The sequence below is a fragment of the Microcaecilia unicolor genome, chromosome 1, assembly GCF_901765095.1.
Source record: "Microcaecilia unicolor chromosome 1, aMicUni1.1, whole genome shotgun sequence".
NCBI lineage: Eukaryota > Metazoa > Chordata > Amphibia > Gymnophiona > Siphonopidae > Microcaecilia > Microcaecilia unicolor.
In genome coordinates, this window is record NC_044031.1 from 557,165,460 (window position 1) to 557,178,418 (window position 12,959).

At 40.2% G+C, this 12,959-nt stretch overlaps 1 protein-coding gene across 39 annotated transcripts in view; it reads left to right on the forward strand.

Moving 5' to 3' along the window:
• RIMS2 (regulating synaptic membrane exocytosis 2) overlaps nt 1–12,959 on the forward strand; it is a 1,685,778-nt gene that overhangs the window by 1,648,752 nt on the left and 24,067 nt on the right. For 36 of the 39 annotated variants that reach the window (XM_030217702.1, XM_030217600.1, XM_030217677.1 and 33 more), the window contains one exon: nt 2,005–2,146. In XM_030217702.1, the coding sequence (XP_030073562.1) occupies nt 2,005–2,146 (142 nt within the window). The remainder of the gene's footprint in view (nt 1–2,004; nt 2,147–12,959) is intronic. The other 3 variants (XM_030217909.1, XM_030217927.1, XM_030217917.1) reach the window with 2 other exon arrangements.

Consider the following 12,959-nt stretch of genomic DNA (forward strand, 5'->3'; position numbering starts at 1 on the left):
TCATTATTTCTAGAGGTGTATTCACTTCCAATTGAAACCCGCACTATATTTAAAATGTGCTTTTTGGTGTTTCTTATTTTATTTGGCTAGACATCTGCCTGCTTAAATCACACTCAGCAGGCCAATATTCAGCAGCACTTAACTAGGCAGCACAGGGGCGTTCCAAGGGTGGAGTCAAGGAGGAGCTAGGAGATATGTGGGCACCACACAAAAAGGTGTCCTGTCTTTGTGTGCTTAGCTAAGTGGGTGCTGGCACTGAATATCAGCCAACACTTATATAGCTTTTGGGTCACGGCTGAATATTGGGTTCTCCCCCTTCTCCCCCCCCCCCCCCCCCCAAAAAAAAAAGTAGTACTGTCTTCTGGCCACTGTAGTCAAGAATTATGCCCCTTTCCAGACACCTCCACCTGCCAAGAAAAGTGTCACTTCTTCAAAACACACTCCCTGTAGGCACCCTGTACCTTCCCATTGCCCTAGTGGTCTTCTGGGCAGGAGGGATCTTCAGTCCATCCTGCCTTTACCAGTTCCAGGCTTAAAATTCAGAACTGAACAAATACTAATTTACTCAAATTAAATGCTAGTAAGACCAAAGTTCTCTGGTTTTGGAGTCTTTCCATCTCAATCCCTTCTGAGTTTTATACTGTCTCATGATAAAATATTGCATACATTTTGCTGATAGCTCAAACGTTCTTGGTGGTGTTGTGGTTCAAAGGTGAGAAAAGAATCCAGAAGTTGTTACTGATAGAAGAAAACTATTTTTCTATTAAGACAATTACCTTTAATAAGATCTTATTTTCATGAGCATCATTTTGCCCTATTGACCCAAATGTTGGTTTTATCCAATTTGGATTATTGTAACTTGCTGAATATGGGATTAAATTCCATGCTTCTAAGAAAACTCCAGCTGATACAAAAAACAGCAGTTCATTTGATTTTCTGGATTAAGAAATATGATAGCATTTCTGGGTATCTTCACAGGCTTCACTGGCTTCCCTTAAAATCTCAAATTATTTTAAAAATAGCATGTACCATTTTTCATATTTTACATATTAATTCATCAGATCTTTTAATTCAACTTTTTTCTCTTCTTTATCTCTGGTATTTAATACAGTTTTACTAAGATGTCATATTGTTAAAGGTTTACAATGCAAACATCAATTAGATTTAATGTTTTCCTTCCATGCTTTCTCTGTATGAAATGAACTACTTATCTTCGGTTCTGAAGATAAGATCTGAGTGTTTTATTCTGAAATTATTTTTATTAATTTGTTTATGGTCAGTGTATTGTGATTGATGTAATTCCCCATACATTGTCTTGAGCCTCTTAATGTTGTAGGCCCCCTCGAAGCACAACTTGAGATTTGTGTGCTGAATAAGTTCCTCGTTAGATTAGGTTAAAATGGCTGCTTCAACCTCTAGCAGCAGCTTCACAGTATTTAGATATAAAATCATCTCAAATTTTTCATTAATAAACATTTAGTACCTGTCATTCCCTTAAGCCAATCAGAGACATGTTGTTAAAATCTGAGAGTTTGGTAGTCGTCTCCCCCCCCCCCCCCCAAGCTATAATAAACGTTGGAAGATCTACATAGCAATATATACAAAGTACAATTGATGTTTATCTAGTTGACGCGTGAGGTCCAAAAGATTTTTTTCTTAATACTAGCTACATTGCTTAGCAACTTTGCTACTTCTGTATACTATAACTATCATTATTAGCATTTCTTTTTATCAATAATCATAATTTGTTAGTACTGCATACACCAAAAATGTATGTGGTTGAACCACAGAAAGATGATATATCAAAGATCTAATAAACATAAAAATTTGCACTATTTCTTGTGAATATCTTCTAATAGCTACCCTTCTTCATGTTTCCTACATCTTTGGCCTTTTAGACAATGATTGTAAACTATCATATTTTTTTCCTGTATCTGTAAATTGCAGCAATAAGATATTGCCACTAACCCATCTGAGTTTTCTTTTTTTATCTTAATTCCGTAGAAGCGGGAGGTAAAAAGCTAAAAAGCACCATCCAGAGAAGTACAGAAACTGGATTAGCTGTGGAGATGAGAAACTGGATGACTCGGCAAGCAAGTCGAGAATCTACAGATGGAAGCATGAATAGCTACAGCTCAGAGGGGAAGTGAGTAAAGGAATCACTGGTTAACATACTTAACCACTAACTAGCAGTACATTACAATGGGTAATCTGGAAAAACTATGGGGCACATTTTGAAAGCACTTAGATTTACAAAGTTCCATAGGTTGCTATGGAACTTTGTAAGTCTAAGTGCTTTCAAAATACACCTCTATATGTAATTTATATTATATGTATTCTAAAATAGGGTGGGGGAGCCAACAGTCACCCAGGAGTGCATGGTTCAGTGTGGAGTATACTGGTTTGAAGGATACCATTGAAACAGGATCTATAGCAGATCCCAATAGTGAGATTTCAATAATGGTGAAAGAAAGCTAGGAGTGTTTACTGTACACCGCCTTGAGTGAATTCCTTCAAAAATGCGTAAATAAATCCTAATAAATAAATAAATGGGAGAACAGAGTAAAGTATGCAAATTATCCCCATCAACTTCAATGCAGCTTCAATGAGACCCCGCAACCCGCCTGTGTTACCATCCGCCTCTTCCTCATCTCCATGCTTTATTATGACAACAATGATAATGCGGTGTTGTGACATTATAAAAAGATTGTGGTGGATGAGTGCGGCTGCAGTTTTGGATCTTTTGCATAACTTTTGGCCAGGACCATCCTGAGCTGGAAATGCGCCCCGTGTGCCACACCTCCTAGAGCTCCTATCCCACCCAGTGCATCACAGCCAAGCACGGAAGACAATGGACGGGACAGTTTTGGATCCTCCGCCTCCCTTGCGCCCTGTGCAGCTCAATATGGCCCTGCTTGTAGATGCAAGGAAAAAACACAATTTGAAGCATCTATATACGAGTGCTAGAAGCCTAAAAAGTAAGATGGGAGAGTTAGAGTATATAGCACTAAATGAAGACGTAAATACAATAGGCATCTTGGAGACCTGGTGGAAGGAGGACAATCAATGGGACACATATCGTAATGATAGAATGGATCAAATTGGAGGGGGATCGCGTTATATGTTAAAGAGGGGATCGAGTCAAACAAAGTAAATATTCTACATGAAATAGATAGTGGCGTGGAACCTGATTGATAGAAATTCCATGTGTGAAGGGAAGGAGTATACTGGTAGAGCTGTACTACCATCTGCCAGGACTGAACAGACAGACAGATGGAGAAATGTTTACAGAAATTAGGAAAGCTGACAAATTGGGCAACAGTATAATAATGAGTGACTTCAGTTACCCCAGTATTGACTGGATAAATGTTACATCAGGGAGCGCTAGGGAGGTAAAATTCCTAGATATAGTAAATGACTGCTGCTTCTTGGAGCAACTGGTCCAAAAACTGACGAGAGAGGAAGCTATTTTAAATCTAGTCCTTAGTGGAATGCAGGGCATAGTACGAGAGGTAACGGTGTTGGTTCCGCTGGGAAACAGTGATCATAACATGATAAAACATGAGCTGATATCTGGAGTGAAGTCACTAAGGAAATCTACTGTAGCAGTGTTTAATTTTCGTAAGGGCAACTATGATAAATTGAGGAAAATGGTTAAAAGGAAGCTAAAAGGATTGGCCGCAAAAGTTAGGACTTTAAGGGGCCCTTTTAGTAAAGGATTGCTGCTAGCCCAGCGTGGCTGCTGGCAGTAGTTCCACCTTGAGTGCGTGCCATTTCTGGTACTATGGAAATTAATTCCATAATTTCTAGCATGGCGCTAACCCAGTGGTAGTTGAGCAGTGCCGCATGCTGCCCGGTTATTGCAGGAGCCCTTACCACCACCTCAGTGGGTGGTGGTAAGTGCTCCCAGCCCCATGGCCATGCGGTAAGAATAATCTTACCGCATGGCCATTTCTTTTTTAGGGGCTTTCTACCCACTGCGGTAAAAAGGGCCCTGACGTGTGGCAAAAATGGCCACTGCTACCACAGGGCCTTTACCACAGCTTGGTAAAATGACCCCTAAATCAGGCATGGATGTTTAAAAATACCATTTGTGGAAACCCAGACAGGATGTATTCCACATATTAACAAAGTTGGAAAGGAGAGCAAACGACAGCTAGCAAGGTTAAAAGATGAAGTGAGAGAGGCTATTAGATTATTGATAATTAAGGCTAAAAGAGAATATGAAGAAAACCTTGCCACTGAGACAAAAACTCATAGTAACACCTTTTTCAAGTACATTAGAAGCAGAAAGCCTGTGAGAGAATCTGTTGAACCATTAGATCATGAGGAGCAAAAAGGGCACTCAGGGAGGGCAAAGCCATAACAGAGAGATTGAAGGAATTCTTTGCCTCGATCTTTACGGAAGAAGATGTAAGAGATCTACCTGTGTCAGAAATGGTTCTCAAGGGCGAGAATGCGAAGAAACAGAAAGAGATCTCGGTGAACCTGGAAGATGTACTAAGCCAAATCGACAAGTTAAAGAGTGATAAATCACCTGGACCGGATGGTATACACCCCAGGGTACTGAAAGAGCTCAAACATGAAATTGCTGATATGCTGTTAGTGATCTGTAACCTGTCATTAAAATTGTCTGTAGTACCTGAGGTTTGGAGGATGGCCAACGAAATGCCGATTTTTAAAAAGGGTTCCAGGGGTGATCCAGGAAATTACAGACCGGTAAGCCTGTCTTCAGTACTGGACAAAATAGTGGAAACTATTATAAAGAATAAAATTAAGGAACACTTAGAAAAACATGGTTTAATGGGGCAGTCAGCAAGGGTTCAGCCAAGGGAAGTCTTGCCTCACCAATTTGCTTCATTTCTTTGAAGGCATGAATAAACATGTAGATAAAGGTGAGCCAGTTGATGTAGTATATCTAGATTTTCAGAAAACGTTTGACAAAGTTCCTCATGGGAGACTCCTGAGAAAATTAAAAAGTCATGGGATGAGACACAATGTCCTTCTGTGGATTAGGAATTGATTATTGGGCAGAAACAGAGGGTAGGATTAAATGGGCATTTTTCTCAATGGAGGGTGAATAGTCAAGTGCCGCAGGGATCTGTACTGGGGCCAGCGCTATTTAACATAATTATGCTATGGAAATCGGAAAGACGAGGTAATTAAATTTGCAGATGACACAAAACTATTCAGGGTTGTTAAAGCAGGTGCAGACTGTGAAATATTGTAGGAAGACCTTAGGAAATTGGAAGACTGCATCCAAATGGCAGATGAAATTTAATGTGGACAAATGCAAAGTGATGCACATTGGAAAGAATAATCTGAATCATAGTTACCTGATGCTAGGATCTATCTTGGGGGTCAACAACCAAGAAAAAGGTCTGGGTGTCATTGTAGATAATACTCTGAAATCTTCTGCTCAATTTGCAGTGGCGGCCAAAAAAGCAAACAGGATGCTAGGAATTGTTAGGAAAGGGATGGTGAATAAGACCAAAAATATTATAATGCCTCTGTATCGCTCCATGGTGCGACCTCACCTTGAGTACTGCATTCAGTTCTGGTCACCGTATCTCAAAAAAGATATAGGTGAATTAGAAAAGGTGGTTCACAGCAAGCATAGAAAAAACTGATAAAACAGACAAGTGTAGATTCTGTAAAGAACAGCCTGACATGGTTACTTGTTTCTTGCTGGCTGAAAAGGTCTGATGGGAGAAAATTTCTATACAGAAAGATAACTGTAAGGTTGCAAGCACCATCCATGGAAAATTTGTAAACACTGTAGCATTGCTGTATCAGAAAAGCATTGGACTTGCAATAGTGTAAGAATTGTGGAAAATGAAAAGATTGTGAATACCTAGGAAATGCACATTCCAACTAATAAGAAGCTTAATGCACGAAAACTGGACATAATAGTTGTGAAGAAACAGTGTGTTTTAAGCTTGTAAAATGTACTGGATATTTTCCTGCATTGATTTATGTTCTGAAGTGTATTTCTCCTATTTGGCCAGCAGATTGTGTTTCTTTTTGTAAAACTGTTACAGAGGACCAACTTCTCTTTTAGTAGGCACACAGATAATAGGAAGTGCCATACAGTGATGTAACCAGTTTTTATTTGACACTTGACTGTTTTGGGCTCTGATTGGCCTTGAATTTTGAAATTACCCAGCAGATGCTGGCTGGCTGCTTCAGTTTCAGCCTGGGAGAAGAGAGAGAGAGCTCTCTGCTGAAGCTCTTTGAACAGATATATGCCCTGATCTCCCTAGATACTTTCTAGGAAGTATGCAGATGTTTAGTTAGTTTTCTAATTGATCCATTTTTCAGTTATTTGTTACTGTTTGCTATTTGCACAATTTTTTTGTCCACTGTTCTGAGAATAAATACCATTGTTCGTTTGTTCTGCCTGTCTGGACTGATAAAGAATTCTGGTTGTTTCTGTGTTGGCTCTGTGAGTGCTTTCTGGGAACTGTGGGATCACTGGGAGTGTGGCTCCAGTAACCTAGAAATCACTGGGGATAATTTGAGAGCAGGAGACTCGCCTAGAGGCGGTTGTGACCCAGTCAGTGGGAGAGAGGGTGCTAGTGTAGAGCATGAGCGGCAGATGCAGGCGGACCTGAAGGATAGACCCTCTAAGTGGCCACAGGGTAACCCCAGGCGAGTGGCTAGGTGTTTCATGACAGTAGTAAAGGAGGAAAACATGAACTACATTGATGATAGTGGTGTCGCTGCCAAGCAATTATTCTGTACACCATATGAAGAAAGAAGATCCAATAAATACAGTCGGACCAAAAATATATGACACACAGAAAAAGAAATATTTCTTACCATGTTGAGTGCCACAAGTTTTGATTAAAAACAATTTTCAAGCATACCTTGATAAGTTGTCTGGCCTTATTGTCCCACCAGACCAGTGCAGATGCTTGGGTTTGTGCTGTCCTGCTGGCAGATGGAGACTGAAAAATACTGAGCTGTGATGCCATCCCATTAAAATATTTTGCAGCCCCTTGGCCAGTCAGTATTTCACAGTCTCCAGCAGGTGGTTGGTCTGGCTTCCTGTGCAGCTTGAGGTGGTCTGGTAGGATTTGTCTTTCTTTGGTCCAGAAGAGGTGCTGTGAGAAGACTTCCAGAGAGGGAGAGATCTTCATTGGTAAGAATTTGCTGGGAAATTGTTTTTAAACTTGGGGAAAGGTAGATTTAGAATTAAATAGGTAACCTCAGAGACTTTATTTTAAATTACTCTGCTTCCTTAGCAAAGGAGTTTAAGGAATAGTTTTTCTTAACTTACAGAGTCTCTGTTACAGTTCCATAGGCTAGCATTTAAGGGGGCTATTTTACTACTACTACTATTTAACATTTCTATAGCGCTACAAGGCATACGCAGTGCTAAACACCAATAAAGCACAGCTAATAGGCACAGGAAGCCTCACTTTAGACTTTTTAACTTTAGCCATTTCAAAGGCAACTCTACCAATACAAATAGAAAGAAAAGCTAGGCTCATACTTGTGAATAACTGGGACAAAATTACAGACTATAGTCCACTTTAAGGAAAGATAAACCAAGACCGGATGAAGAAGGAAGTGCTTTAGAGGCACCTATGCCTTCCAGAAAAAACTGAAGTAGCATTGGTTCACCAGCAGCTTAAGAGGGGGTTAAGGCAGCTAGAGATTTCACAGCTCCTGAACTAGCTAAAGCAGGTTCTCTCTGGGGACAGCCAATAACTGAACTTCTCCCAATAGTGGCGGTGTCAGCCAAAACTGCTACTGTTGCTCAGATTGATTCCGGGAATGCCTGGAATGTTGGAGTTTGCAACCCAGAATCACTCCCAGGTCCCTCCAAAGCACAGCTGTTTCCTACGCCATCCCTGGAGGGGGAGGTGTAACCCAATCTGCAGGGCTCAATGAAGCATCATTGTCCAAGTCTGGCTTGTTTCTCAGCCCAACAGTAGAATTGCTCAGAGCTGCAGAGACTGTGAAGGAGGTAATAACAGTCTGTCATGGAGAAGAAGTGACAGGAACAGCTAGAGAGTAAACCCTTATCGTTCAGTCATCAGTATGATAAAGTTTAATAAGAAATTTATGCCCAGAGAAGTGAGAGCTCACTCTTCTGCATCCTATTCAGGCCTCGTCTTGGAGTAAGTTATCTTATAAAGGTGGTTTGCTCTTTGGATATAATTTGGAGAAGCTGGTTAAAACACATTCTGAATCAGAGGTTCGTAGGCTTCCAGAGTATCATCCGGTATCTTCCTCTAGATGTTTCTCTAATAGAGGTTGTTTTAGAGATTCTAGGAAATATAGACCAGGTAAGAGTTAGTGATACTTGGCATAGTAGATTTCCTTTGTGAAGTCTGTCCTTTTGAGGTGCCTATAGAGGTTCGTGAGATATCTCTTCTACAGCAACAGTTAATGCCAAGAGGTTCCATTGAAAATTTGAGGGTGCACTCTCTCTGTGACTGTGGTAGGAGGTTGTCTGCAGTTTTTCAACTGAAGGTGTGCCCAAATAACCACTGATCTACGGGTTCACAAAAGTTATTTGTGAAGGGTTTGCAGTAGAGTTTACTCGCCCTCTTCCTGAGGCATTTCTGAAATCACCTTGTTGCTTATGCCGAAAAAAGGGAGGCTGTAATGCAAACATTAGACAGGTTACTTCAATTAGTAGTTCAAGTTAAATCTCTAGAGGAGAGGAAAGGGCGCTATTTGATTTACTTTGTGATACCAAAGAAACAAGGTACTTTTAGGCGTATTCTCAATCTTGGATTTGTCAATAGGTTTCTGAAGATCCAAGCTTTTGAATAGAAACTCTAAAGTTGGTAAATGTGGCAGTTCAGCAAGAATTGTTTTCTTCCTTAGATCTCATGGAAGCTTATCTACGCATTCCTATCAAGTTTCTCAGCATTACCTGAGGTTTGTGGTGTTAGGCCAACATTTCCAGTTTTGTACTCAGAATTTTCACAGAAGTGATGGTAAAAGTAGCAGTGGCCTTATGTAAAGAAGGCATTTTGGTCCATCCACATTTAGAAGATTGGCTAATATGAGCAAAGTCCTTCCAGGAGAGCAAAATGGTTATGGAGAGAGTGGTGCAGTTGTAGCAGTTATTCAGTTTCTCCAATAGTAACTGTTCTCCATTCCAAACGCTGGAATATTTGGGAGCCAGGTAGATACTCTTCAAGGGAATGTATGTCTTTCCACAGAGAGTGAAAAAACTAAAATCTCAGATTCAAATCCTTTTCACTCTCCGCAAGCAAAGAGTGGTGCATTGCCTTCAAGTGCTAGGTTCAATGGCATTGACAGTAGAGTTAGTCCCATGGCCAGAGTGCACATGTGGCCTCTACAGAGGTCACTTCTTTCCTATTGCTCTCCTCAAAGTCAAAATTACAACCTGGTTTTGCATCTGAAGGGTCTGAGATGGTGATTACAGAGTAGCAATCTGTCCAGGGGGAAGAGTCTAGTATTCCTAAATTGGATAAATAGGCAAGCCTCACAGGATGGGGAGCACATTGCTTTGGTCTCCAGATGAGGCTGAATGGTCCAATCAGTCATCTGGAGGCTTTGGCAATGCACTTGGCTCTTTTGGAGTTCTGTTCCAGGGTTCAGAACAAGTCAGTGAGGATCCTTTCAGACAATGTTACAGCAGTAGTTTATGTAAACAATTCAGCCTTTGACTCAATCACATCTTCTATATGTGTTTCCACTGTGTCCGTTAACAGGCATAGTTATTCAAAGGATAGAGATGCACATGGGTCTAGTAGTATTTATAGTACTGGATAGGTCAGGAGTCCCTGGTATGGAGACTTGATGCACCTGAAAGAGGAGTATCCTTTGTTTCTTGTGGACAGGGAAACTCTTCTGGTGCAGGGTCCCCGTCACCATGCAGGACATGTCTCAGTTTTGTTTCATGATTTGGATCTTGAGAGGGCTCAGTTAAAAAGGAAAGGGTTATTCAAGCAAAGGTTATTTCTACCTTGCTACATTCTAGAAAGACTAAGAGGTCTACCTCACCGGCATATGTCAGAGTTTGGAGAATTTTTGAGGACTGGTGTCAAGACAGGCCGGTTGTTCCTTTGTGTTCCTGTATTCAAGAGATTTTAGAGTTTTTGCAGGATGGTTTGGACAAACGTTTGGTGCTTTCTTCTTTGTGAGTACAGTTAGCTACTTTATCCTCTTTTTGAGATCTGGTGAAGGGCAAGAGTTTCACTTCTCATGGGATGCAGTTGGTTTTCTCAGAGTTGTTAAGCTTCTCAAGCCTTCTTTTAGACCTGTCATACCTCCTTGAGATTTGAACATATTTACCTTAGTTCAGGCTCCCTGTGAACCTCTTAAATCTCCTTTCTTGAAGAATGTTACTCTTAAGGCTGTGTTCCTGCTTGCCATTTATTCATCTAGTCAGATTTCAGAACTGTGACCCGGATGCACTAAAGTCCTGGTAAAGCACCGATTGCTATTTCCACCTTGGTAAAAATTACCAACTTGGAAATAGTAAAGGATACTGAAAAGAAACGGGATGCAAATGAGCTGCTCGCAAAAAGAGTGAGCAGATCGGTAGGGGGGAAGCCAATCAGTCACTTGAGCATGCACAGAATAGCCAGTCGCTAAGTGTGTCTGCTCTGTGCATGCTACAGATGTCTTTCATACATGCATACGAACTGCGTGTATGAAAGCGGTGTGTAGCTTTTTCAAACTTTTTTTAATCCCCGCCAGCTGTCTCCTCTGCAGCACTTTCCTGCAGCAAGACCTGCCCGATCTGATCTGACCCTCGGCTTTACGGTGCCAGGAAGTTTCTCGGGGCTAAGTACCTCGCTGGTGGAAGGAGCGGTGGGAGGTGTCCCGCTCCCCCAGCTTGAGGCTGAAAACACATTCAGCCCCGATGAGCGGAGGCCTCCGACAATGCCAGCGTTACAGCTGCAGCAGGGGCAGGAAACCCCTAGCGTCATAGACCGAGGAGAGTTTCCTGCTGCGGGGACAGTTAGCAGCTTGGATTCGCTGGATATAGCTGTCGGTGAAAAGATAGTGGAGAGAGCCAGCGTTTTGGCAGACTCTAGTGCAGAACGAGGAAGGCAATCATTTGAAACCATTGCTGAATTAACTTCAATCAGTAAGTCTTTTTTGCCTACAAAACTAGCAGTAATAACCCTAGATTCAATATGGGAGGCTCTTATGGGCTTAGAAAATTCTTTTTCTCAGAAATTGATACTGGTGACTCAAGCTTCAAAATTACCTGTGGAGGAAGATTGCAAATTTGGAAACAAGAACACTTAACATTGAGAAAACAATACAGTTGAATAATGATAGCATAAAATCTTTTCAGCAAACACAGCTTAACCTGATTAAGGAAAATACATTATATTACAATTGAAAATTGAAAATTTGGAAAATCAGCTAAGGGCTAAAACTCTTAGGCTGATTAATTTTCCAAATGTTACATCAGTGGCTCCTTTAATAACGTATACAAAATATTTATCTGAAATTCTGAAGATTCCAGAACAAACTTACCCGCCTGTTTCAAAAATATATTACTTACTACCATATAAGAAGGGGAAATAAGAACTTAATATCAAACTGAAGGAGCAGAAGTTTCATTTGACATACTCAATTTAGCTCAGATAATTCATGAAGATGAGATGGGGACGCCAGCAACATTAATAGTGACATTTGTATTAGAACCTGACCAAGATTTGGTTCTGAAACAATTTTTTCATCATAGAGATGAACTCTTTATGAATAACAAGAATATTTCCTGACATTGCTAGAGTAACCCAAAAGAGACGTCAGTTATTTCTAAAACTACGTCCCAGGGTTTTACAGCTGGGTGGTTTGTTTTGGTTAAATTTTCTGTGTAAATGTGTATTGAAAGTTAACTCAGTTAGATATATTTTTTATGATCCAACTCATTTAAGTTCTTTTCTAGATTCTAAGGTTTCTATTATCCCCAAGCAACAACTTGCAACATTATCTACATCTACTCTGTAATTATCATTGATTTGGCACCTTATGTTTCTCTTCAGTTTCTTACTTTAATTAGTGGAAAATATATTTCATGGAATTCTACCTTGCTCTCCCTCAATCTTGTGGACTTGAAATGGAGAAAAGAAATAATATATACATATGTATAATTGCTTTATTTTGTTTATTGTTAAATTGAATTGCTTATTTCTTACCATTTTCGCATATCAAGAGTTTTCTTGAAATATTGTTAATACTTATATAAAAATTAAAAAAAACTTTGTGCATCTGGGCCTGAAGGTCTTGTCTTGCAGAGAGCCCTTCTTGATCTTTAGCAAGGAAAAGTTTATAATTAGAACAGTCCCACCCTTTCTTCCTAAGGTGGTATTGTCATTTCATTTAAATCAGTCTAAACCCTTGCCTGTTTTTCAGGAATTCATTAAAGATGAACATAGTGGAACCCTGCATAAACTAGACATTGGCAAGCTTTAGACATTAGCAATCAATGCAAATTTGCAAAATTCAGATCGCAGCCCTAACTGGGGAACTAGAGACTGGACTCTTGCCACTGAGAAAGGCTAACAACTGTGAAGGCTCATAAAAAAACATTTTAAAGACTTTCATTTAATTATACATTTACAAGGATAGTGTGAGGAATAATACACCTAACTGAAGAACAGCCAGATGGAGGTAACAAAAAATTCCTTCTTCTTTTTGAATCTCCTTAGTCAAGTCAGGAAACATTCTGACCTGATACCCCAAAAAAGATACATCTCTTTTCTTAAAGAAAAGTCGAAATAGCGAATCACAATCTGATGACAGAGCCAAAGCTTTCACTATGGAATCAGTCTCAGGAGCCTCCAATATATCTGAAATATTTAGGACATCAGTCTCTTGTTCTGGTGCAGTTCGTTCTTTAAAAACCTCCTTCTTTCCAGTTGTCAAATAATAGATATGAGAAATAGGTGGAAAAGAATGTTCAGGAACCAGAAGCAGCTTCTTAAGGTATGCAAAAGCATTTCTCT